The sequence below is a fragment of the Protopterus annectens genome, chromosome 2.part0, assembly GCF_019279795.1.
Source record: "Protopterus annectens isolate FY-2018-M chromosome 2.part0, PAN1.0, whole genome shotgun sequence".
NCBI classification, from domain to species: domain Eukaryota; kingdom Metazoa; phylum Chordata; order Ceratodontiformes; family Protopteridae; genus Protopterus; species Protopterus annectens.
Window position 1 is genome coordinate 277,482,702 of NC_056728.1, and position 26,183 is coordinate 277,508,884.

The 26,183-nt window shown below is 41.1% G+C and overlaps 1 protein-coding gene across 1 annotated transcript in view; it reads right to left on the reverse strand.

Annotated features, from left to right (window-relative positions):
* CEP120 (centrosomal protein 120) overlaps positions 1–26,183 on the reverse strand; it is a 1,674,147-nt gene that overhangs the window by 858,612 nt on the left and 789,352 nt on the right. The window contains exons 12-13 of the mRNA XM_044060765.1: positions 6,960–7,056; positions 6,707–6,865 (exon numbers count right to left, since the gene is read on the reverse strand). Of these exons, the coding sequence (XP_043916700.1) occupies positions 6,707–6,865; positions 6,960–7,056 (256 nt within the window). The remainder of the gene's footprint in view (positions 1–6,706; positions 6,866–6,959; positions 7,057–26,183) is intronic.

Here is a 26,183-nt window from a genome sequence, read left to right on the forward strand (position 1 = left end):
AGCAGTAAATTATTACATATTTTAATTTTCAGTGCAAATGTTCCACCTGTGAGGCATGGCTAATAACTTGTCTTACTACGATAAGGGTCTCCTGCTGTATTAAAATAAAATACAGTAGCTTAATCATTAATTTAGATAGACACTGTGGGTTCAGTCTTTCATGTCATGACAGGGGTTTTTCAGCTTCTGGTAAAAGTTCGAGTCGGTTGCTTATCTTCAAAATTAAATGCAAAAGATAATAGTTCTTGTATCAAAAACTACATAATTTGGTATTGTATGGGTGCATCCATCTCAGAGGGTTTGTTACTTATATTTGCTGTGTAAAGTTCAGCAATACACCTGAATTAAAGCTATCAGTGCTGATTAAAAACTAAGGAGACCTCAATTTTATGTCAGCATGTGAGTTAGGCAATAATTACAGTTTATAAACAAGTTTTGTTATTGCTTTGTGTTTACAAACAGATGAGTATTATATTTTTGCACTTTGCTGCCACGGTCCATTGACCATCAGCCTCCTTCCAGCTAATCAATCCATTTGTTCCTAACCTCCTCCATCAAGGGTCATCCAGAAGGGGCCATCATTTACAAGGTTATTTGGGTGGTTCAAGTGTTTTTACTTGTGCATTGATTCCTCACAAATGCTCAGTTTGTAGAGCGGCAGGGTGACATGCAGAGGACTTGCCATGGTGGCCACACTGGTAATCACTCACTTCCACAAGACATATTGCCAGCATGCAGCCCTGCTCCCTTATCTCAAGCACGAAGGTACTTTACCCAAATCTACACCAGAGAAAACGCACTTCCCTTTGTGCTCCCTGAATAACTTCGACCCTCACCCCCAGATGAAGTGAGCAGGCCACAACCCTTTATTCCACCTTCTACCTGACTGCCTCCCAAGTGCCAGGGTCACTACAGTACAGTTTTGTACCTACCATAAATGTAGATGTTCAAGTGTTCACCCTGCTGCAGTCATCACACTTGGGTTATCCTGTCGTCAGGCGGTCCCGCAGTCGGCCGGATTTCCAAAGTCTTGGTCCGATGTCGGTTGCTGTCGCCTCATCCCTGACGTCAGTGCGCCAGGGGTATATATACTGCAACCGACGCCATTTTTTTCAGTTTTTCTTGCCCCAGATGTCAGGTGCCCCCAAAAGGGTGATCCAAATCAGTACCAAAAAGTGAGAACACTGTATAGACACAAAAACACTTCAGCTATAAGCAAATACATCAGTAAGGCATAGCATAGGTTTAGCCAGTAGATCAGAGGGGTTGGAGGGAGGGTAACCTGGACTGCAGCAGGGTGAGCACTCGAACATCTACATTTATGGTAGTTACAAAACTGTACTATGTTCATCGTGTTACCCTGCTGCAGTCATCACACTTGGGTTGAGTCCCAAAGCTAAGATAGGGTGGAGGCATTATAGAGGGTTAGAGGAGGCAATGAGTCCCTGCAGAACTGCAGTGGCGAAGCCTGCCCTGGACTTAAAATAAAGAGGTAAGTGATAGTGTTTGGTGAAGGTGTGTACAGAACTCCAAGTTGCAGCTTCTAAAATTTCCTTGGTAGGAACCCCCCTGAGAAAGGCTGTAGAGGTAGCTGTTGCCCTGGTAGAGTGGGGTCTAATGGTAGGAGGAACTGGTTTCTCATGATGGGCATAGCAGAAACGTATGCAATGGCCTATCCATTTAGAAATGGTTTGCTTGGAAATGGCCCTCCCTTGAGAAGCTGTAGCATAGGAAACAAAGAGCTGATCAGTTTTTCTGAAAGCTTTAGTTTTATCCAAGTAATATCGAAGCTGCCTGTGAATGTCCAAGGAATGTAGGAGTCTCTCACCTTTATTCTGTGGATTGGGGAAGAAAGTGGGTAGATGGATGGTTTGATTTAAAGCTACGCTGGAAACCACCTTAGGCATGAAGGAAGGATTAGTTCATAGAGAAACTCTGTCCTGATGAAAAATGAGGAAAGGTTCCACTGCCATAAGTGCCTGTAATTCTGAAACTCTCCTAGCAGAAGTTATTGCCAGGAGCAGGGCAGTCTTCCAAGATAGGAACTGAAGGTCTGCAGAAAAGGCTGGTTCAAAGGGAGGTAATGTTAGTTTTTCCAGAACAAAGTTGAGGTCCCATGTAGGTGCAGGAGCTCTTCTAGGTGGTCTAATGTTTTTTGCCCCTCTGAGGAACTGTCTTAGGAGTGGATTTGAAAATAAAGGTGGATTCATGTAGTAGTGAGCTGAAATAGCTGAAGCATGGATTTTAATTGAGGAGAAGGAAAGGCCTTTATGCAACATCTCAGCTAAATACTGCAGAATGTGAGGCATATGAGGCTGAGTTGTATCTAGGCCTTTAGCTTGATTCCAAGCAGAAAACCTTTTCCATTTGTCCGAGTAAGCCTTCCTGGTGCTTGGCCTCCTGGCTTCTAGAATAACATCCAGAACTGCTTGTGAAAGAGGGGCTGGTTGGCTGGTTAATTGATTTACCATGCAGCCAGGTTTAAGGTTTTGATCTGGCTGTGTAGAATCTGCTTGTCTTGCTGTGTGAGCAAATGAGGTATTTGAGGCAATATCCATGGTGGACTGTGAGCCATATTCTTCAATAGCAGGTACCAGTGCTTCTGGGGCTATGAGAATCATTCGAGGTTTCTCCTTTTTGACCTTCAAAAGAACCTTTGTGAGAAGAGGTAATGGAGGAAAAGCATATGCTGTCAGGTTTTTCCAACTGAAGGAAAGAGCATCCACTTTCCAAGCTTGTTGGTGGAATGTCCTTGTACAAAATTTTGTCAGCTGGTAGTTTTGAGGACTGGCAAACAGGTCTATATTTGGTCGGCCCCATCTTTGAGTTATCATTGCAAATATTTGTAGGTCTAGCCTCCACTCGTGGGGGATCTTTGATGATTCTGCTTAGGTCGTCTGCCAATGTGTTTTTCTGTCCTGGCAGGAAGTGAGCTTGTAACTGGACTTGTTAGGTCAGAGCTGTGTTCCATAAGATTATTGCTTGCCTGCAAAGAGGGTAGGAATGTGTGCCCCCTTGTTTGTTTATGTACCACATTACTGTGGTGTTGTCCGTCTTTATTGCCAGTTGTCCAGGTTGTAGTAGATCCTTGAAGGCTGTCAGAGCTTTCTGTACAGCTAGCATCTCTTTTTGGTTTATGTGCAGTTTTCTTTGTTCTGCAGTCCATAGGCCTTGAATGCATTGCCCTGCCATGTGAGCCCCCCAGGCATAGTCTGAAGCATCTGTTGTGATAGTTTGCCTGGGTGGGGGCAAGTTGAAAGGCTGACCCTTGTTGAGGTGATATGCCTGTGCCCACTATAGAAATTCCTGTTGAAGGCAGGGAATGAGAGATATCACTGTATCCAAGCTGTGGCTGTGTTGAGACCATACGCTTTTTAGGTACCATTATAATTTCTTCATATGCAGTTTTGCAAATGGTATTATCAGAATGCAAGATGCCATGAAGCCCAAAGCCTGCAGAATTTTTCTTGCAGTTAATTGGGTCTTTGTTGCCATCGTCTTGAAATATTGAGTCAGTTGTAATTGCTTGTCTGGTGTAAGATAAGCCTTCTGGGCCGTTGTGTCCAAGCTGGCACCCAGGAATGTCATTTTTTGTGAGGGTACTAGTTTTGACTTCTTTTCATTTACTGTGTACCCCAGACAGTTTAGTAGTTGCTTTACAAAAGTCAGATGTTGTATGAGAATGTCTTTTCTTTCTGCTTGGATGAGGCCAGGTATGGATATATTTGAATTCCTCTTTGTCTGCAGTATGCAATTACTGGTGCCAGGCATTTTGTGAATACTCTGGGCGCAGTAGATAAGCCAAAGGGCAATGCAGAGAATTGATAATGGGTTGAACCTGCAATGAAACGGTGGTATATTCTGCAACTTTGCCTGATAGGGACATGCAGGTATGCCTCCTTGAGGTCCAACGTTACCAGCCATGCTTCCTTGCCCAACATGGGAAGTAGCTGCTGTAATGTTAGCATCTTGAATTTGGGAACTTGTAAGTAAGCGTTTAGAATTGAAAGGTCCAGAATTGGTCTCCAAGTGTTTTCTTTCCTGGGTACTAGGAATAGTCTTAAGTAAAATCCTTGGCCTTGCTCTTGAGTTGGCACCCTTTGAATGGCTCTCATGGCCATGAGAGCTGTAATTTGTTTTTGAGCCTCTGCCCTTTGATTTTGTGGCAGGTTTGGCATTCCTCTTTTTATTGGCAAGGTGTGAAAGTGGAATCTGCATCCTCGTAAAATTATGTCTAGGACCCATTTGTCCTTTGTGATCATGTGCCAGTTATCTACAAATAATGCTAGTTTTCCCCCAGGGAGGCTGACAAGACAGCTTTGATTGGCCAGTTGAGGTGCAAGTCATTGAGTTTGCCTTCTGGTGGCTTGAGACCTGTCTTCTCCTCCCTTCTGGGTTGGAGTGGTCCATTGGCGAGGTTTATACTGAGCTTGTGGTAGTACTCTACCCCTTGGGCACCTGTATTTACCACTCTGTGGCCTGTCAGTGGCTGGAAAGGACCAATTTTTGGTTTGCCAGTTTCTGCTGAAGCGAGGGGGTTGTACCTGTAGGAAATCTTTGACTGTCTGCATTGATTTTGCCTTATCTTCCATTTTCTTTAAAACTTCTTCTGCTTTAACACCAAAAAGAACATCCTGCTGCAAGGGAGCATCTAGTAGTTTTGCTTTAACATGTTCAGGCAGACTTTGTTCCTTTAACCAGGCATGCCTACGTATAACTGAACCAGTGACCGCTGCTCTGAGGGAGGCCTCCAGAGAATCAAACCCACATTGTAAGGTATGTTTGCCCACCTGCTCGGTGGTGTACAACAAATCCTGTACTTCTTTCAATTCAGATTGTTGAGGAAGGGCTGTTATCTTTTGTTTTAACTGAGAGATAAGAAATTGCTGATACTTAAGCATATGAAATTGACAGTTTAGAGCTCTCATAGCTAAAGTGGCTGAGGTGTAAACCTTTTTCCCCCATCTGTCTAGTGCTCTTGAATCCCTTTCAGAAGGTACTGGATTTTTAGCCATGGAAGCCTTAGCCCCCTTGGGACCCTGGGAGATAGTCTCTGGGTCAGCTACTGGGCTTTTGTAAAGGAATTTATGGGAATCAGGTACTCTGTAGCATCTGTCAGGCTTGGCCAGGGCAGGAGGCAGAGAGTCAGGGTTGAAACTGGATTCTAAGTAAACATCATCCACAATGTCCAAAACAGGAGGGATGGCTAGAGGTCTGTGTTGGGGGAGTAAAAGAAACTCTCTGAGCCTTTTCTTGGAATCAGAGTAATCCTGACCTTCCCAGTGAAAATGTTCCCTCATAGTGTGTAAAGTTTCCCCAAAAGAGTAATCTTCTGGAGGGGAAGCTGAGGGAATAGAGTCCTTAGCATCAGAATCTTCATAAGGAGAGAAGGTATAGTCTTGGTCTTCAGAGGAATTCGAAGAAATAGACAGTTGTTCAGAGGAAGCAGATTCTTCCTCTTATCTAGGCCTTTTTTCAGGAGGAGGCTGGGAACCCCTGATAAGAGAAATCAGATCTTCAGCCATCTTGAGCATCTGTTTCTTAGGCATAGGGCCTTGAACAGGAGACTGAAGTGAAGCTTTCTTCGATTTGGAAGGAGTCTTCGGTTTAGAAAACGTTTTGACTGTAAGAGTCGTCGGTCTGAAAACGCCTTCAGAAAGCGAAGGTGTTTCAGAATACCGGTGTCCTTGGGAGGTAAGTCACCGGTAGGGCCTGAAGTAAAAGGCTGCGTCGGCCTAGTACATTCCGTCAAAATATCCATAGCGGTCTCGGGTTCCTCAACTGCGGTAGTCAGAGGCTGCGTCGGAGCCTCACTGATAACCGGAGACCGGATCAACTGAGGCCTCGGAATCGGGCTTAGGCCTGGGCTGTTGATCCTTATCCCTGTGCTTTTTGTGCACGCCGGTAGTCGGTAGCTCCGACGGCATGTTATAATTAAATTTTCTGCCAAAAAAGTGTCATGCGAAATCAAATCTTCTTTTAATGAGTGAGGAGATGATTTTGAGCTTGGAAGAGCCTGGTAGGAGCCAAGATGACTGCTGCCTGAGACCATCACTTTTTAAACTGAAGTGGATGGATGGGATCATGTGAGATCTGTGATCTCTATAGAGGGAACCATTCCATCCATTATCCATGGTTTTCAAGGGAACATGATGGAGTTGGACACTCAATGATACACTTAGTGGCTCTCGAGATATTCCACAATGAAATGGACTACACCCTACTTTTGCATATGACACCAGACAGCAGTACAGAAATGAAATTTATATTACCATGAGAAAAAAACTTTTAATGATGTAGATGGCCTATGGCACAAAGTGTGTCCAGAAAAGATAAATGACTAATGAGTAAAGTAATAAGCAGCAGAAACAGGCAAACATAATAACTGACATGCTGACATATAGAACACTGAAGTCACCTATGCCTCATCTTGGATTTCTGAATTAGTTTTATCAGTATGTACCACAAGTTACTCCAAACGTATATCAATATGCCTTCAAGTGTCCATCTATAGTGTGATATGCTATTAAGTGTACTTGAACCATTTAATAAAAATGCATTTAAAAAGACCATCCAGCAGATCGAAGGCAAGTCAATGGGTGGTTCAGAAAGAGGGGATGTATACAACTGCTACACTTCAGTAATATAATTCATACATTTTCAGAAAAATAAATGCACTCAATGTCTGGAACGATTTTGGATCTACCTGGTTCTCAAACAAGTCCTCTTGCATTTCTTTCCACATTTCAAGTTCTAATGCTGCTTTATATTCAAGAGTTTCACGAGGTGGAGGTTCTACTTCACGAGCGGTGGTGCAAGGAGGTTGAGATGGGGCCACTGGCTGTTTCTGCACTGCACCGTTACTCTAAATACAACCACAGGTATTGTAAACAAGTCATAAATGTTACAGAGATAAAAATATCAGCATGGTAATTCAAATGATTTTGTTCAGGTTGTACCTGCGAAGACTCTGATACAACAACTTCTTGTACTTTTATGAGTCCGTAATCTTCCAGGGTCATAGCACAACAAAGTTCTGCAATTTTGTTGGCTGGCCTGTACATGGAAAGAGAAAGGAATTATTGTTCTCAACAGAACCATTTTCAAAATGCACAGAATATTGTATTTCTCCACAAAACCCAACATATTTTCCAAGCTAACCATACCAGAACAGCAACACAACAGTAATAAAGAATCAGAATTTAAGCAAAGTAATAAAATAAAAACAGAATTCAAGTGGTGCAACACTTTACAAAGTCCGTCCGCTTAACCAATTAGCTGGAAATATTCCCCTGAATCTGGAATTTAGAAGCAGCTTCTAAAGCAATTGGATATAGACACTAAAGCAGACATTCAGATGATAAAAGCAAACATGAGAAGCAATAACAGAAAACTTGGAGAGAAACCAACTCAAATATAGAAGGAATACATATCAGAAACATTCTTATATTACTTGCTGATTTAAGAGAGAACCCCTCCCCCCCGTCCCCGTCCACAGTTTTCATCAAGTACATCTCCTACCTCTGAAATCAAGTTATTGTTCTCTGAAACTCCCATAAATGGGGTCATGAGCCTTTTTGCCAGAGTATACTGTAATGTTTTATGCCACCTAGAACAGTGCGCTGCAGTTCTCAGCCTTCCAGTTCACACCCAATACTCCCCAGCTCCTAGCAAACCTACTTCCTTCAAGGCAAGAGGAAAGGTGAAGATTTGCAGCTACACTGTTACAATCATGTATAAATAACAAACTCATTCAATTTAAGGAAAACCAACAGCAGATGCTAGACAGAAGGGCTGTCCAGGCACAGAGCGACAATGAGTGATTAGCTGTGGACAACCAAGAAGGGTTCCACTATGAAGGATTTGCACAGGTATTTTATACAAGAAGCATACTTCAGAGAATTTTTCATGGGGTAGACAGCAAATGCTGAAGGTGTGACAGGGAATAACTGGGAACTTTTTTGGTGGGGGGGAATGCAACAAGTTGATATTTTTTAAAAATTCCCTACAAAGTACTTTGTCAGAAATGTTGGGAGAGCAAATGGTTGTAATTAAAGAAATGATTCTTTTGTGCTAGGATAAAGGATCTGAATTTCCAAGACAAAATAAAAGTTTAATGCTATTGGCTGCCAAATAGCAATTACTAGAAAATGGAAATCAAAATCTAATGCGACTGCAATTCAAGTACAGAATATTGTAAATAAAAAAAAAGGGTTTAAGAGAAAATATTTCATTGAGACCTGAGTCTCAATGAAATATTTTCTCTTAAACCTGAATTTACATAACTGTATCAAGTGAATACACTAAATGTTTTATTAGTATTTTAATGTGTTTTGTTTATGTTTATGAGTATGCATATTTGAAGCTTAAAGAAATATACCTTTAAAAGTTAATGATTTTAACTAGATGATTATTCAATTGATGTATTAATTAGTAAGTATAAAAACAGCTAGATGAAAAGTACAGATGCTGTCACCTGAAGAAGCAGATACATTCTGTGAAAGTACTCAGTACTTGTGTTATTCGTTGGAGTAAAGGAAGATTTTTTAGCTTGCTGCATTTGGTCATCATTTTTGGACATTTTACTGCACTGGATTGACCAACCAACTTGGTACTTGTTTTCACTTTTTTCATGTAGGTGTAAAGGGAAGACAGAAACTGGAGAAATTTATGTAATGGAAATTGTTAAAAATAAAATATATGTGTATTGCATAAAAACAATGGAAATGTTGATATGATTTTTTTTTTTTCTATTAATGTACGTATACCCATGCCACTGATTAAAATGTGATGACAAAGATGTTTAAAAAAGAGAGGGTCCACTGTAGGGCAGTAGAATAACAAAGCTGTCTTACAGTAAGCACCATCAAGGGAACATCTATAATGAGACTATGACTGGGAATTAATCCAAACAGAAACAATCACTCCCCAAGAATAGCAAGAGTTAAACAAAAACCAAGAGAGAAACGTTAAAAAGAAGTGAGCACAGAAATAACCAAGTACCAAATAAGGCCTGACTTATGGAGAAATTCCAAACAGTAGTGTTTGGTGACAATATGAACCAGCAAACAAATAGCTGCAGTACAAATGCTCACAAAATGTATTTACTTGCATTTGTTGACTAAGAAAGTCCATCAGGGCTGTTCAAGAGTTCTACTGAATGGAGGACGAAGGACAATAGTATAATTACATCAACATATGTTTATATCAGGAGCACAAGTTATGAGCCATTATGTGACAAAATTTAAGACAGTTGTAACTAGTACAGCATACATGCACAGATAATTATGGAAGTATTTACACTGCTTTTTAAGGATATTTTTCATTACATGTGCATAATTTGATTCAGTAAGAAAATAATCCGCAGCTAATATGTGCATAAAGTTATAGAAGTTGTGACATCCACACACTGGGCCAGTAATCAAGGAATCTGAATCCTCACCACTGACACTGGTGAGGGACGTTCACTTGGCATACAAATGAATACACACAGTATTTCCAGATGCAGCTCTCTGCATCAAATAAAATTTCACTTAAGAGCACACAGGAAACACACACAGTCCGGGGTCTGGATCTCTCCATCTCCCTCCAGGTCCTCAATAAGACTCCCCACTTGTACAGCTTTAGGGTTAGTTCTTCAGCCGAGTGTCCAAGCAAAGTCCCCCAGCACCCTCTCTGTGAAACTAGTGCTTTGTGTCCCTGCTCCAAGTAGCTCACACACACACACACACACACACACACGCCTGGGAAAGATTAGCATAGATTCACCTGGAGTGCCCCTTCTGTGCAGAGTATAAGTTATCCCTGCCACCAGACACTCCACAATCAGCTACTCTATGGCCCTCAACAAAGGATGTCAAATTATACTGTGTAATATTAATACTAATACAAATGGGTAATAGTTGACCAAGACAGCTAGGCCTTCTGAAATGGCCTACACAGTATCACTAAATAAATATAAGCACTGTCAAAGGTTAAATACATTCTGAAAGGACTAGCCACAATAAACATTTTAAATATGTTTAATAATAAATAATAAAGAGCAGGAAAATACTGAATATATATTTACAGTAAACCACAGAGTTCAATTCACAGGAAATATTGAAAATAACATTGACTGACACACTCAGACAAGGAACAACAATATCTAAACTAACTTTCACTATATTTCCCTAACTGAATCTAGGATAATTACTATTCCATATTTAATACAGTAAGGCAGATGATGTGGTGAATGGTCCTTCTTGTTGTCAGGCCCAAGACAGAATACTCAATACTGACAGATTTCTCTTTGTAATATCTAACATATAATTTCCAAGATGATGGCAGAATGCCCTTATCTGGTCACTTAACTCTAGGTTCTCACAGTATCTCACTTTGAAGATGAGACAGGAATGTAGCATAGACAGCTACAATAGGCATCTAAATGTTTATGGCAGTGCCCTGGAGCCATGAAACAGTCACAATATTTCCCCCTCTTCCTTATAGAGGTTATTAAACAATCACCTCTCCCAGATGTACTGACTCCAGTTCCATTCAGCACAGTGGGGTGACGTGTTGATGGCTTCACAGCTAATTTAATTTCAAGGATTTTCCAAAACTAAATGGACTGAGATTAACTGCTTCTCTTCCAGTGCCCTTTGCTAACATATATACATACAGTCTCACATGTATATTCCTTCTCTTTCCAGTAGGACCCACTGTTGACAGATTTATTTTATTTTTTTAACACTAGCAACTTTACAAACGCATTTTGATTTTAAAATGCCATACAGTTCTAATACATTTGTAACATAAGCATCTGTACAAATCAGTTTGATATTCAAAGGACATATCATTCTTTACAGAGCTCCAGCTGGCTATGCTGGCACTAGTCCATATCATCACAGAAGTACTTACACTGAATGATACAGATGCTGTTCTTTCATGTAAAGATTTCCAATACTGTTTTTAGGCCTGGCTTAGCAGAGGAGTATCAGTACAAGGGCAGACACTACGAAATACATTGTAGGTTAAGTGATTGCTTAGATATGCATTGTCTGAACTGTATAAATGGGAATAATGACGCTAAGTAGGAGTAATAGTAGTAGATGGAGTAGAGAACTTGGAGAAGTTAGACAAAAAAGAAGTCTGAACTTCCCATGATAAAGTTAGCAAACCAATGCGACTGACAGAAGTTATCGATTGGATTCAGGTGGGTGGACAGAATATGAGAGATGTTAAGAGTATGTGTCTGTACAGGCAGATTGTATTCATTCAGGTATTCGTACATCAATTGTGGTTAACTGCTACCAGGTAGTTTGTACATGAACTGGGACTGAATGTGAAACAGTGAAGTGGGATTATCCTGGAAGTGAGTAAGTGTAGCAGATTTGGATATTCAGTTTACGAGATCTTCGGTGAAATCTTAAGACAGAATGACTAGATTGCTATCAGGGCTTAGCAAGAATGCTGTTCCATAATTTGAAACTGAGGTGGTATACAAGTCATCACAGTAGGAGTTGTTTGCTTTAATTTGGCATGTTAGAGATTTGTCCATGAGGTTGTTTGGATAGAGTACACCACTGGAAGAGGGAGCTAAATGATGACCATTCATCTGAGTAGTAGACTCCAGTGTGGGGTAATCTGAGTTGATTACATGCTACTCAGTTTGAAAATTCAACCAAGTTAAGTTTATTTAGTACAATATAATGTTTAGTATGGCTATGGAAGTTAACTGCAAACTTGGTAGTTTTATTGTAGCCTTTCTTAACAGCAGCAAGTTGAGAAGAGTGAAGATTATAAGATTATTGAGGTTGAAGAATGCAAACAATAAAGCCAGGAAGAATGTAGACTAAGGCTGTGTGCTTGTGATTCATATCACTGGTGCATGGCTTCACTCTATAAAGAATTCCTAGCTTTTTTTTATGGCATTCTGTTTGTGGAAGTCAAATTTAAATTTCATGTTCGTGTTTATAGTAAGTTTGAGTAGTTTAGTGTTGTCAACTTCATATAAAGTGATGTTCTGTCTTGAAGATATGGAGAAGTTGTTAGTCGGGATGTGTTTGAGGATAAACAGCGTGAGTTTGGTCTTTTTTGCATTTACTGTCATGTTGGACTGACTGAGTCAGTGTTCAATGGTGGAATATGAATTTTGCATGACAGTTTGCAATTTAGGTAATGCAGGGGCAGAGCAGATTATTATGAAGTCATCTGCATACTGAATAAGAGTGGAGTCTTCTGAGGCTAGATGGAACATATTTATAAAAATGTTAAATAGTACGGGTCAGAGAATGAATCCCTGTTGGACACCTACCTTTACAGGAAGTTAGCTGGAGAAAGAAGATTGCCATTTGACGCACTGGGTTCTGTTATTTTGACAGACGTAGAACCCATAGTTAAATACTAGGCTAGCTACCCTTGTGGGCCATTTTAAGCCTAGCTAATCTCCCCCAAAGGTGAGAATACAACCCTGTACCTTGTGTATAATGTGAGAGGTTAAGGTATGCCAGTGTTTGTAACAGCTTCTTTTGGGATACCATGTCAAAGGTCTTGCAGAAATCTAACAAAATACAGGAGCCAAGGTAGCCATTCTTTATTTTTGATTAATTTCATTTAAGAAAGCTAGCAAGGCTGAGTCAGAGCTGTGGTGACTCTGTAAACCATGCTGGGTTGTGGATAGGAGGTTATTTACAAGAAGGCATTGAAGAAGTTAAACATGAATGCATTTTTCTAGTATTTTAGATAGTGGGAGGATGGAGATGGGCGATAATTGTTGTCAGCTGGATTTCCACTTTTGTGAATAGTAATAACATTTGATTGCATTCAAACATTAAGGATGCATTTATTCCTTATTAAACCTGTTGAGGAGACTGATAAGATGGGTAAGAACATCAATGGCTAGTTTAATGTACTCAGATGAAAGATTACTGGAAGCTAGAATGGTGGTTTTAGCTTTTTTTCTTCTTCACATGTTTGTGGAAGGAGGCTCTTGAGACTGGGTTGAGGAAGAAGGTGGTGGCGCAGGTTGTCAGTAAAGTAAGGACTTAAGGGAGAAGGTGGTGGTAGTTCAGGTGATCAGTGGAAGTAAGATGGATTGGTCAGTTTGATGATTTTTAATGAGTGTTGCAGTTACATTGATAAATGGATGTTAAAAGCTAAGGCCAATTTAGCAGTACTTGCTGAGGGGGCAGTGGGTTAGGCTGTAATGGTTAGCCAGGTCTGAGTATACTATTAATAATATACCAGAAAGCCTTTAGATTAGTATGCTGCTTGTTCTGCATATTTCTTGTGGGTCTATATATATATATATATATATAACCTTTAATCGGCACATATGTCAAACCTGCACTTCAGCGAACGGCCAAATCATAGATTTCTTTCCAAGGGAAAGAACTAGATAGGCCAACTAAGCGTGACACATTATACCAAACACTATGAAGTGGGGAGCTTCACCCCCCACAACCCCCCCAACTAAATATACTGACTCAGAGATCACACTACAGTTGGGGAAAGGGCAGCTTTAAAAGAATGGCCAACCGATTTCTTTCCCTTGGAAAGAAATCGATGATTTGGCCGTTCACTGAAGTGCAGGTTTGACACATATGTGTCGATTAATGGTTAGTTGAGATTCTGTTTGTTTGACCAGCTAATATAGACCCTTTATTGTAATAAGATTTCTTGTCAGTTTTAACCTGGGACTTCACCTAATTATTGAATTTATTATTGATGAGGTTGTGCTGTGTTTTGTTTGCCCAAGTGAGCCATGCTTTGTCTCTGGGTCACAAGTATTGTTTTGTTGTATTTGTTAGCCATGGAGCAGAACTGTTTTGACTCTTTCTAGTGGGAGCTACCTTGTCTAATAATTAATTATTATATTAAGGAACATGTTATGAGAGATGGCAATGGCCTCGCCAAAGAGGAGATATTTTAGGACGCTCCAGTAACACTGCTTCATGATTAAGAAGCATGTGTTATGTTCTTGCCAGAATGACAGATTTATCAGATCTCAGTCCAAACACTGGAGAAGGTGGATGGGTCACCTTGACACCTTCTTTTTTTTGGCAGTGAGTCTCCTCACTAGCTTAAGTTCCTCCCTTATCTCATAACCGCTTGCTCAGCAGAGATATTCAATATCAAGTACAGAAAAGCCTGCCACTTTTTAGCATAACTAAGAATAATACATGCACACTACTGTCATTATGCAACAACAAGAATCCTGAAGCTATGACCAGAACCAGGGATATTTGCAGGTCACTCAGAAATAAAATTTGGGGGGGGAAGGAGGGTGGAATTGTTCCACCGTCCAGAAAGAGAACAGATAAATCTATTGCTCCTTTAAGTACATAATTTACATATTTATTCTGGCCCTGCTCAGAAGAATTCAAAACAAACCTAGGGTAGCAGCAAGTCATTGGGAATGATGGCTTCGAAGGAAGTTCAAGCCTTACAGAATGTGTTCAAGCTGTAATGTCCTGAAAAGTATGCAAGGTTTACCCTGTACGCAGCTGTTGATGTCTTCCAAATGTAAATTAAAAAAAAAAAAAGACAGCTGAAATAGCCTGAGTCCTGATAGAGTGGCACATTCTGTCTATTGACTAAAGTGCGTCCTTCTTAAGAGCAGCAATAAGATATGCAATTAGTCAACCATTTAGCATGAATGATTCTGGATACTTTTTGGACATTTTGTCTCCTAATCCTCTGTCAGGAAAGATCATCCTTCACAAATTCTTTTGTGAGACGTAGATTAAAGCATAATTTGTTTGTGTACATCCAAGCAAAGTAACGGATATTTATCTTTGCTTGCATACTTAGGGAAGAATACTGGTAGATTAATGAACTGATTCAGACTGATCTGTGCAGCCACCTTAGGCATAAATGTCGGATTAATTTTAAGTTGCACTCTGTCTAGACAGAAAGTCAAGTATGGGTATTTAGAAGATAATGCATGAATTTCTGAACCCCTTCTGACAGAAGTAATTGCTATCAGCAGAATGGCCTTCCATGTAAAAATTTTTAAATCAGCACACTTGGTTTGTTAAAAGGAGTATTTTGTTAACTTTTCCAGTATGACATTTACATCCCAGGGGGGAGTAGGTTTTCTCAAGAGTATTCGGATGACAGAACCAAAAATGAGAAGAAGAAATAGATGCTAGATGAGCTTTAAGGGAAGAGTAACTAGTCACTTGCTGAAATAAATGGACAAAAAGGTTAAATACTTGAGAAAGAGAAACTAACAGTGGTTCTATACCCTTACTTGATGCCCATAAGGTAAACTTTTTCCATTTGCTTTTATAAAATTTTTATGCAGCAGGTTTCTGAGAGACAGATAGCAAACTGGCCATCTCCTTGGGAAAGGATGAATCTCTAGTCATCAATGGAAGGGGAGAAACCATGCGATCAGTTGAAGGGAGCGAATGTCCGAGTGAAGTAACACAGATGGCAGACCAGGGTGCTGCAGCAGAAGACATCTTTTCTTTAGAGGAAGCCAAAACAAGGGGAATCATACCTCCTGGGTCAGAAAGTGGTTATGAGAATGATCTTTGCTTGCCACATTTTGGCTTTTTGCATGACTCTGGTTCCAAGAGGAAATAGGAAGAGTGCATAGAGGATACCTGGGGAAAATTGTGTGTCTCCTGGTACCTGCCTTTCTAGAAGGACAATGAAAAATTTCTGCATTTAGTGTTTAAAGATGAAGTAATAATATCACAAGATGAAGTAATAAGATCACAACTTGAAGAGAGACCATTCATTGGGGAGCAGTATTTGAATGTTCAACCTGTCTGCAGTCATTTTGATGTAACCGGTATTGTCAGAAAAAAGCAGTGCAATGTTTAAGGCCCATTCCCATACTCGCATGGCTCCCCAAAGAGAGCATAAAATTTTGTTCCTCCATGTCCATTTGTAAACCTGACAACTACCATACTGTTTAAGTGGATGGCAATCCCACCCTGGGAGAGCAAGTCCTGAAGTGTATGCAATGTTAGGATGAATGCTTTCATCTCCATTACAACGATATGCAACCTGGTCTTTGAGTCCATGTATCCTGGCCGATCTCATTCTGATAATGCCCCTCATCCCAATATGGACACATCCATTGTTACTGTGGCACTTACAGAGGAGTAGACAAAAGGGTGCCTCCCACTCAAAGATTTTGTGGGTATGTCCACCATAAAAGACGGTTTATGCACACCCATGACAGCTTGATGGTGTTCATAACAGGTTGGGGGACTTGGTCCCACTGTGTCCCAAGTGTCTGCTGATGAATTCACATGTTTAGTCTGGTAAATGGAACTCTCTAAATGGTAGCAACCATTAGGACTGCAGCCACTGAAGGTCTTCGCACCTGCAAAAGATTTGGTACTTCCTTGACTATGGTAACAATATTGTCTAGGGACAATTTTGTTTTCTGATCAACTGTGTCTAACTGGCAGCCAATAAACAAAATGAAATGAATTGGTAAAATCTGGGATTTTAGGATTGACCAAGATCTCAAAGGATAGATGCAAACAAAGTACTGTCTTGACTGTGCAATTAATTCCATACTAGGAGCAGCTATGAGCAAGATGTCCAGGTGGAAGTCACATGTGAGCCACAACTATGGGCATGCATATGGTAAACATCTAGGAAGCAGTGGTGAGCCCAAACAGCAGGGCTATAAACTGATAATGACAGACTCCCAACTGGGAGCACAGCAACTTCCTTGGGTTTTGCAGTCTTTATGTGTAGGTATGCATCTTGAAAGTTCAAACAGAACATCCAATTTCCTGCCTGCAGACAGGGCAGAATGGATTACACCATAATCACACAGAATGACTCTTTCTTCACACGTTGACTAAGTTGACTCAAATGGAAAATGGATCCATGGTCTTGAGTATTTATTTTGGGGGGGGGGGGCACCAAGAAGAACCTGGAGTAGAAAATGGACCATCTCTGGTCTGCAGAGACTTCCTGGATGTCTGTTTTCTAAAGAAGTGATCTGACTTCCTGTATTGCTGCCCTTGATGGGTAACACTGCTGGAGGATGAGAGGGCAAACATTTGGGCCTCTGGATATTATGCTTTTATCCAGAGCAAGACAGTTGGGCAAGTGTTCAGGACTAGTATTGATGGGAGCCTTGAAAGGCTGCTCCAAAGCCCTACTGATCTGGACCACCTCTGACTCTTGGGTGGTGGCTAGACTGGAATTCCCATCTTCTACAGAAACACTGGTCATACCACAGTCTACCCTGAAGCTGCTACAACTTATGCAACCATAAGTTTTTGCCACCTTTCTGATATCTTTGAAAGGATCTTTGGGGTACTGAAGACACCACTCCAACAGCTGAGAGTGTTCTGCCATCTTGCTCACACTGCAGCAGTCTATTTGACCTTCAGCCCAAACAAGCAGGAGGCATCAATGGGAGCACTAATGAATGCCACCTTGAAGAGGTCCATAAATATGACAGACGAAGCTAGGGCGGTCTCCTCATGGGAGGCCTTAGCCACCGATGCATATTCAGTAGCATTGTGAATCAGACTCATGGTGAGCGAAAATATGCCTGCCATCTGGAATTCCACTTGGGTTCTTAGGTCACCAACATGCACTTGAGTATCCACAGATTTTTTTCTCCCAGTTCTCTCTGAGATCTGGTCATATGCACTATATAGTTAAAGTACATTCTCAATCAGAGCTGTGATGTGTAAATGCACTTCCCAAATCTATCCATCATAAGACTCCCTGTTCTGAAGATGGATAGCCTGTGCATCATTTGGGATGTCCAAATTCGTGGCAGCAGACACCACTATGGAATGCAAAGCAGGTTCCTTACTCCAGTGCTGTCTATCCTTGGTAGTCTGCAGTACTATTATCTGGAATCCAGGGTATTGTCACATCTGGCTCCTTTCAAGCTTTGTCGCACACCATATCCTTCACCTTGTCTATGGACAGCACAATTCAGGCCACTGAGGGAGTACACTTATAGGTCACCTGTAAGATTTCTTCTGAAGAAGTGGAGTCAATCCAGCATGTTCCCCCAGTCTTAAAATTTACAATATTTTGCCAAAGGAGGTGCCCTCTGGAGAGAATTTTGGCGAACCTTCCCTCTGTCAGATTTGCATCTGGGGAGGGTGGCTCTGAAGGGGAGTTTAAGTGCTTCCTCTTGCATTGCCTCTTCTTGGGGGGGGGGGATTAGGAGAACAGTCATCTAAGCTTGCCTAGAAAGAATGCAACTCTGATCGGCACATTATAGGTGTATGAAGTCCACAGTGCTTGGGGAACATTGACGAAGCACTGCTGGAAGGCTGTCATTAACAGCATCCAAGGACAGAATCAACGATTCCTGCCTGTACCAGTCCTTGCAAAAAGCCAAGAAGTGGTCTCCCTTGCACTGATAAGATGCAGACACCTGCGCCTGAAATACTCTGCATTGAATGCATCAGTGCCAGCATGGCTGAAGCAACACCAGAAGTGATCATGATCAGCACTGAAGTAATCTACAAAGATTTCTGCACTGCACGACCATGGTAGGACTCGAACCTACAATCTTCTAACCCAAAGTCAGACACCTTATCTATTAGGAAACATGGTCACGTGGGAAAATATTTCCCCCTGCTAAGTATTGAACCCTGGACCATGTCAACTACAGCACAGAGCATTAGCCCACTATGTCAACTAAGCTCTGAAGTCACTGACTTCACTGACAATGACTGTCAACTCACTGAAGGATCGAACTCCGACACCAGTAAAACTCCCATCATCATCAGGGTTGAAATTTGGCCAAGGAGTCAGTGTCAAAACTTCTAGCCTTAGGGGTCCCAATGCCAATAACAAAGTTGGCACAATTGGTGCAAATGAAGGAGAATCCTTATAAGTAGAAGGAAAAGCTACCAGTATACTCAGCAACTCTGTTGTTACTAGCACAGAAATGCAGGAAAATGAAAAGATGGGAAGTGAGTTTTCTCAATTCACCCTAGGGACAGAGGGATGGAGATGATAAAATATCAAAGCTGAGTTTCACAAAGGCCGATATCTGCTCCCAGTCCAAAGGGGTGGGGCTTTAGAGCAGCCTGTAGGATCTGAACAAAGATATAGAAGCAGATCCTGAAGTGAGGGACTTGGACAACTACTTTACCAAAGACAAACATCCTGCCCTTAATCTCTACGTCAGCTCAGATGTTTCTGACAACTCCTGCAAAACAGATCTAACTGGAAAAGCTATGAAGACTCTCCTGGTCAAGAATGGGAAGATGATGATCTTTGGACATTCACTGGTGAAACATTTTCTAATATAGAAACATCAAGATCCTCAGGCATATACTTCTCCTTCCTCTTTTTATGACTAGGTATTTTGGAAGAAGGCTTATTCAAGTCCTCCAAGGTGGGTTTTTCCAGTGACGAGTCCCTTCAAAACTGATTTTTTCTATCTAACAGAGTGTGAGAATTGAAATTCTTGCAAATACAGCTGTTATATTTCAAATGTTGCACTCAAGAACACGCAACACACATCTCATCTGGGTCTTTGTTTTTTTTTTTAAATCTGACTTGGGTTCTTTGTCCAAGACTAGGCCTTGCAATCAAACATATCAAACATTACAAAAATCACAGAAAAGATTGTAAGCCAACTATAGCAAAAAAAAAAAAAAAAGAAAAAAAGTTTCATAACAATACATATTCACATAGTAGAGAAAGGTCGTTGAAGTAAAGAAAGGTTTCTTTTTTAAGCTGGGGAGATTTTAATAAGATTATAATCAGCAGCAGTTAAAAATTATCTTAGAGAAAACAAAAGCTTTAAGAATATTCTTTAAACTGAAGAGAAAAAGTCATTTATCTGCAAGAAGAAACATAAATTGCACGCTTAATTGTTCAAACTCACTCAGATGTCAGAGCTACAATGGCAACAATAAGATATGGAGTATGTCTTTACAGCAAGGGATTATGGAATAGGGGAGGAACATGAGCTAGTGAGGCAATTCTTTGCTGAAAAAAAGTAGGTGCTCAATGTCCAGACAACGCCAGAGTAAATCGGGTGTTTATGAAGTAAGTACCAGAAGTATTCATTACCTTAGTTAGTGATACAGGGCAACTATTTTCCAAAGCGTCATTTGTCACTATATGGCTGAAGACAGACAATGCATACAGCAATCTACATGAAAATTGTTTACTTGACAGGGATCAGTCCTCCCATTGTAACAGTGAACCATACAGAAGGGGCAAATGACCCAGACTAATGTGAACCACTGTGTTCCAGAGAAAGGGAGTATACTAACTACTGCAAACAGTGACCAGCAGATTAGTGTGTCCACTATGCATTTAATCATGAATGTCAAAATGAGACAGCTCCATCTGAAACTTAGTGTTTAGTGCAATTCCTGATGCATGGAAAACACAAAGAGGAATCTCCCCGTCACATATAAGACTGATCCATGTTAGGCTGGCTAGGAGGTAAGGACACTCTTTTAACCTCCTGCAGCTCCCTGTTCATTGCATGTATTGGGTGAACACCCGGGGAGATGACGTGAGATACAGGGAAGCATCAATTACTGGCTCCTATACAGAAATGTAGAAATCTCCTGGACTACCTGGCAATGTTTACTTGAAAAAAGGAACTCTGAAGGTCCATACAGCACATCAACTTTCTTTCTGGTGCTGTAATAGGACTTGGAATAAACAGATTTAATCCACTGATGTAGACAACAGACTTGGGGATGCTGGACATTTTGTGACAGTACAGATGTTTAAGGTTCATAGGTTGGTTCATAGGTTAGTACTAGGCGAACTGCCCTTGTGAGCCATTTTAAGCCTAGCCAGTTATCCCCTGTGAGATTCAAACTCTGTACCTTGTGTTTGTAAGGCTAACACCTTAACCATTAGGCCACCCTCCCAACTTACCATAATAATAGATGTTTGAAAGATCAGTGCTGCATTTGCCTAAGCTATATGGGTTATATCCTGCATAGGATATACCAGCCGGTCAGCTTCAAATGCTTCAGGACACCTTCGACACACCCAAACCATTAGTCAGCTTGAACTGCGCTGACTAAAAAGGCCTTCCAAGCCTTCATGCCAAGTGAGCTCAGATGACTTTGCTAACAATAACAAAAAATAAATGTCCACGCCCTGGCATAAAAAAACACACTAAAAAACGAGGGGAATGGAAGGAAGGAGTGGCTACTGTAGCAGTGATAATTCGAAAATCTGTAGTTATGGTAAATTCAGCTTGCACAGTTCCACTATGTTCATCATACTGATCACTGCTGCAGCAGCCTAAGCTATATGAGTAGATTATCAGAACTTAGAACTACTGGGAGGTATAAGCAGAACTGTCCCAGCAAAGCTTGATCTAGACATGGAAAAAGAATCTAGCTTGTAGCACTATGTAAACGTACATACAGAGGACGATACTGCTACTTCAAGAATACTTTGAGTCCACCTCTTTCCAAAAAAAACATAGGTGAAGTCAAGACCCTGGTAGAATGTGCCCTGACCCAAGCCTGAAATAATTTTGCTGTGGTGAGAATAACAAAATGTAATAGCCTAAGACAGCTATTGGCATGACTTGATACAGGCTGTCCCTTCTCACCTTCACAAGAAATGAACAAATGATAAAAACATCTGAAAGATTTAGTTCTATCAATAAAGTACTGGAGTTGTCTCTGGAAATCCAAGGTATGAAAGTATCCGTTTCTCCCTCGTTTGGGTTTCAGGGAAGAAAATAAGGCGATGGATAGCTTGGCTTCAAGTAAACTTGGATACAATTCAAATTTCTAAAAATTAAAGTTGCAGACGCATACACTTATTTCCAAAGTTTATCAACTGTTTTACCAACCTTGGAAAAAGAAGGATTAAAGTTAAAATGCTTAGCAGCAGCTGTATTGACTAAATCAATAGCTGCTGCATTAGGTCTGGGATGAGTGTACAGAAATTTGAAAAACTGAGGAACTTTGTACAACATTCCATCAACTTTGTTATGTGCAGTAGGCAGGCTATTAGGGAAACCCCAGGCTGTGATAAACACATCCTCCATTGCTGGCAGCACCTGTGGGATGGGAGGAAGTTCCAGGAATTCCATTTACAACCTCCCATGGTATTTCTTGAAGGACAGAGAAACTTCACTGTTCTCCCGCTGAAAACGCAGGCACATTCTAGAAAAAAAAGTCTCAGAGAACGAGAATCTTTGACAGGTAGATTCAGATAACATGCTCAACTCTGAGCCTGAATCAAAATATTGAGGAGAAAAAATCTGTCCCATCACATTACTCTCCAAATTCAATTTCTTGAATCTCTTCAGGAAGAGAGAAATTATTTATTTTCTTATTAAAAAACACCAGATAAGAAGAGTCAACAGCCTGTGCAAGACCACGACCCAAACTACTCCTCTCCAGTGAAACTGGAGTAGGAGATGTACATTTAGTTTTCCCTTTATTTTTGACAGAAAGATTAACGCAAACAGGACTGTTAATGGCAGCAACAGGTTTCCCAGGGGATAAGCACAACGTTCTGGTTAAGCAGGGGCACCTTCTTGCCCTTTCTCCCCAACACCGACAAAAGTGGCTCTATCTAGCCTAAGGGGACTCCAGCAACTGCAGGGAACATGGTTAACCATTGGTCCATACTGGCCGTAGGTGCTACACCAGAGGGATCAAGTAAAAAGATGAGTAGTCTGAGGTACAACAAATGGCTACAGCAGAGTCACCCATGCAGCAAAGGCTATTTGCTTAATTTTTTCTTTTCTGTAACCGATGGAATCAGTAGTTTGCTCCAATGTCAAGCAGAAAATGAAGCCTCTTTCTCAGAGAAAACAAGCAGGTAAAAAAGCAATTTTCTCCCCAACAAAAACACAGTTAAAAAGCTATTTCACTTTAATACACCTTGCCAGCCTCAAAAAGTAAAATAAATAAGAGTTTCTCTAGAGAAAATATGGTTTTCAACTACTTTTAAACTGACATAATAAAAGTGCACTCCCATTTAGAAGTACAGTTAAGTCTAATGACAGCCCATTAAAACACAAATTCATAGATAAAAAAACAACTTTCCTAACCAGGAAAGTACATTTAAACAATACATTTAAAAAGTGGAAGGTTTGTTACCCCAAAGAAAACGTATCTGTCCAGCAATGAAACAGCACAAGCCGACTGTCAGTCTTCGAAAGCCAAAAGAGGAGTGCTCTCTTTGGTGGCAGGAAAGCTTTGAAGGGCTTGGCACTCAAACATTTGTTTTTAGGCAGCTCAGCTTGAGCTGCCTAATACTTTGAGAGACTGGAATGTGCTCTTAAGCTCTGGGAGCTAGCCAGCTGCATCAACTGTTGGAAGGAGATGACCCGTACAGCCAAGGCTATTACAGCAATGATCAATATACTGAACATCTTATCTGCCCAGCAATGGAAGAATGCAAACTGATCATCAATCTTAAAACCCCAGAGAAGAGCATGATGTTTAGTGACAGGAAATATCTGAAGGGTGTAATGCTCAAACCAGTCTTTTAGTCAGCTCAGCTCAAAATGACTAATAGTTTGGGCACATAGAAGGTGCCTTGAAGTTTTGGTAGCTGGATGGCTATTATATAGTATATGCAGGATATAACACATTCAGCCTAGACTAATGCAGAAGTGATCAATAATCTAAAAAGTACATGGAAAAAAAAATCCTTTCCAGCCTGCCAGGTCCCTCAGGATGGCTCAGTTTATTGCCTTCTAGCGAGTGGTGCTAGGAAGGGGAATTAATGAATTATACAGTCTCTTTATACCATCATCCAGATCCACTTGTCCCATGTGAAGGATGATGATGCACACTAGATGGACAGATTAACACCGCCTACCTGACTCATACGGTCTTTGAGCTGGTAACCTTTCCAGAAGCTGCTACAACAATGGATTTTCTTCTCCTGATAAATTATTTTGCTGCTTCTGGCCATGCTGAAGCCAAAGTTGATGTACACTTCATTGCATTATAGAAAATGTGCATTGGGGAATACAGAATTTTACATCGATAGCACCGAATCTCTTCTCCATATTCTCCAGTCAGTGCCTGTCTGATGATCTGAAAAGCACAGACTCACTAAAAGTGGCATTGAAAAAGTTTACTTTAACATCCTCTATAAAATTTGTAAGCCACAGCCAGGTACTACAGTATCAGTGGTGCAAGAGGAAGCACACTCACCTTTGGTGCTAGAAGACCAGAAAGCTGTGGATTACATTCGATTTCGGGTGACTGGATTTCTGGCACTGCAATGCAGCACTGTGGTGGGGGGTGTATGTACTCCTGAGTGTGCTGTTCTTCGGATAAGACATTAAACAGAGGTCCTATCTGCATGAGTTGGTGGTAGCTCAAGAGCTCATGGAACCTACTGAAAAGAGTATGTGAAATTCCCCAATGCCCTGGCAATTTTCTCCCAGAAGATAAATACTACTTCGTGTCTCCTGAAAAAAAGGCCACTAGCCTAGTGGGACTAACTCAGTTACAGGATAAATAAAATGAAATAAATGGCTATGTCAGCAGCTGCTGCTCTTACTGCACCATCTACAGAACTACATATGTGAGGCATGCATGAAGAGGCTTCCAGTGGATGACATGGTCACCATATGTGACTGTAACTTAAATTTTGAGTTTGTCTTGCAGTCATTCCAGTAAATGTCACACTTCATCAGCCCTCTCTGTAAACCTAACATATGTGACAAATACTTCACCTTCCTCACAGTAAATATGCAGGACACAAACTCGCTTCTTAAATCTGTCCACTGCTCTTGAATTTCTACTCAAGAGTGAAGACAGCAGCACTGTGCAGACTAGGAGCTAGACTGTTGATGTAATAATTTAGTCTAGCAGTATCTATCCATCAGGTCTAGATTTTGGGATCATGGAAGATCTTGCTGTGTCTCTTCAGGACAAGTGCCACAACATCAAGGCTTTTCCATATAGAATTAACAATAATCTGCACCAAGATGCTCTAAGGAGATGCACCATAAGGTATGCAGACCATCCCTCTGTCTGCCTCATTTCTAGAACCTTCCCAAATTTAGGGTCATTTTGTGGGGGACTGTGGGTAATTATGCCCTCATCTTCATTAAGTTGACGGAGACTCTTGAAGAGAATCTAAGTCCCTCTTTTTTCACCTATCTCACCCACTACACCATGATGTGACTGGTCTGATGACAGTGGAAGACTGCACTGCAGCATTCATATAAGGATTATCCCACAACGAATCACAGACTTCTCTGTCCTGATCAGTATACTGCCGAGGGTGATAAATGCATCCATGTGAGCACTACCTACATCAAAGCCAAAGTTACACAATCCCCCAAGTTGAAAAAGTTCATCCCGAGTGCCTGAAGCCAAACTCCAACATAATGCTCTACAGCAGACACCTAAAACCTGACCAAGAGAGCTTAACACTGGCTAGCAACATAAAAATAAGTTATGTACTCACCATAACGTTCCATCTGAGTAGGTAACTTCATTTGTCAGCAACCTGTGTATCGGATCCGAGCCGGCAGCTTTCCAAGCTAGAGATCTGAGCTCCAAGCTCCTCCCCTTACCCATAATGCCCTGCTACCTCCCTCCAGTCTTCAGATCGAGTTTGCCCAATTATCAGACAGCACTAAAACAAGCAAAAACCTGATCATCCTAACCCAATACCTACCAGGAGTGAATCACTTAATTATTCAGGTAACGAACTACAGGTTAGTGGGTCAGTTGCTGACAAATGAAGTTACCTACTCAGATGGAACGTTATGGTGAGTACATAACTTCTTTATCTGAAGTAGTTAACTTCGTTTGATCAGCAACCTGTGGGACAGAGTCCCCAGCTACCTAAAACTTGGGAGGTCCTCAAGGAAGTATATTGCGGAGCACTGCAGAGCCAAAGGCTTCCCTCCCTCTGGATATCAGATCTAATTTATAATGAGAAATAAAGGTATGAGAGGAAGCCCATGTAGCCACCGAACAAATGTCATCCAAGGGTACCCTTGACCAAAAGGCAGCAGAGGTAGCCATAGAATGGGTAGAATGAGCACGAACCCCCACAGGCTCGGGCCGACCAGAAATTTTGTACGTGAGTAAAATGCAGTGAGATATCCACCTAGCTAGAGTCACCTTCATTACTGGTTTACCCAAAGATGGCATAGCAAAGGAAACAAAGAGCTTCTCCGATTTACATGATGCAGCTGTTCTGTGCAAATAAAAGCACAATTGTCTATGCACATCTAATGAATGCAGTCTGTACTCTCCTTT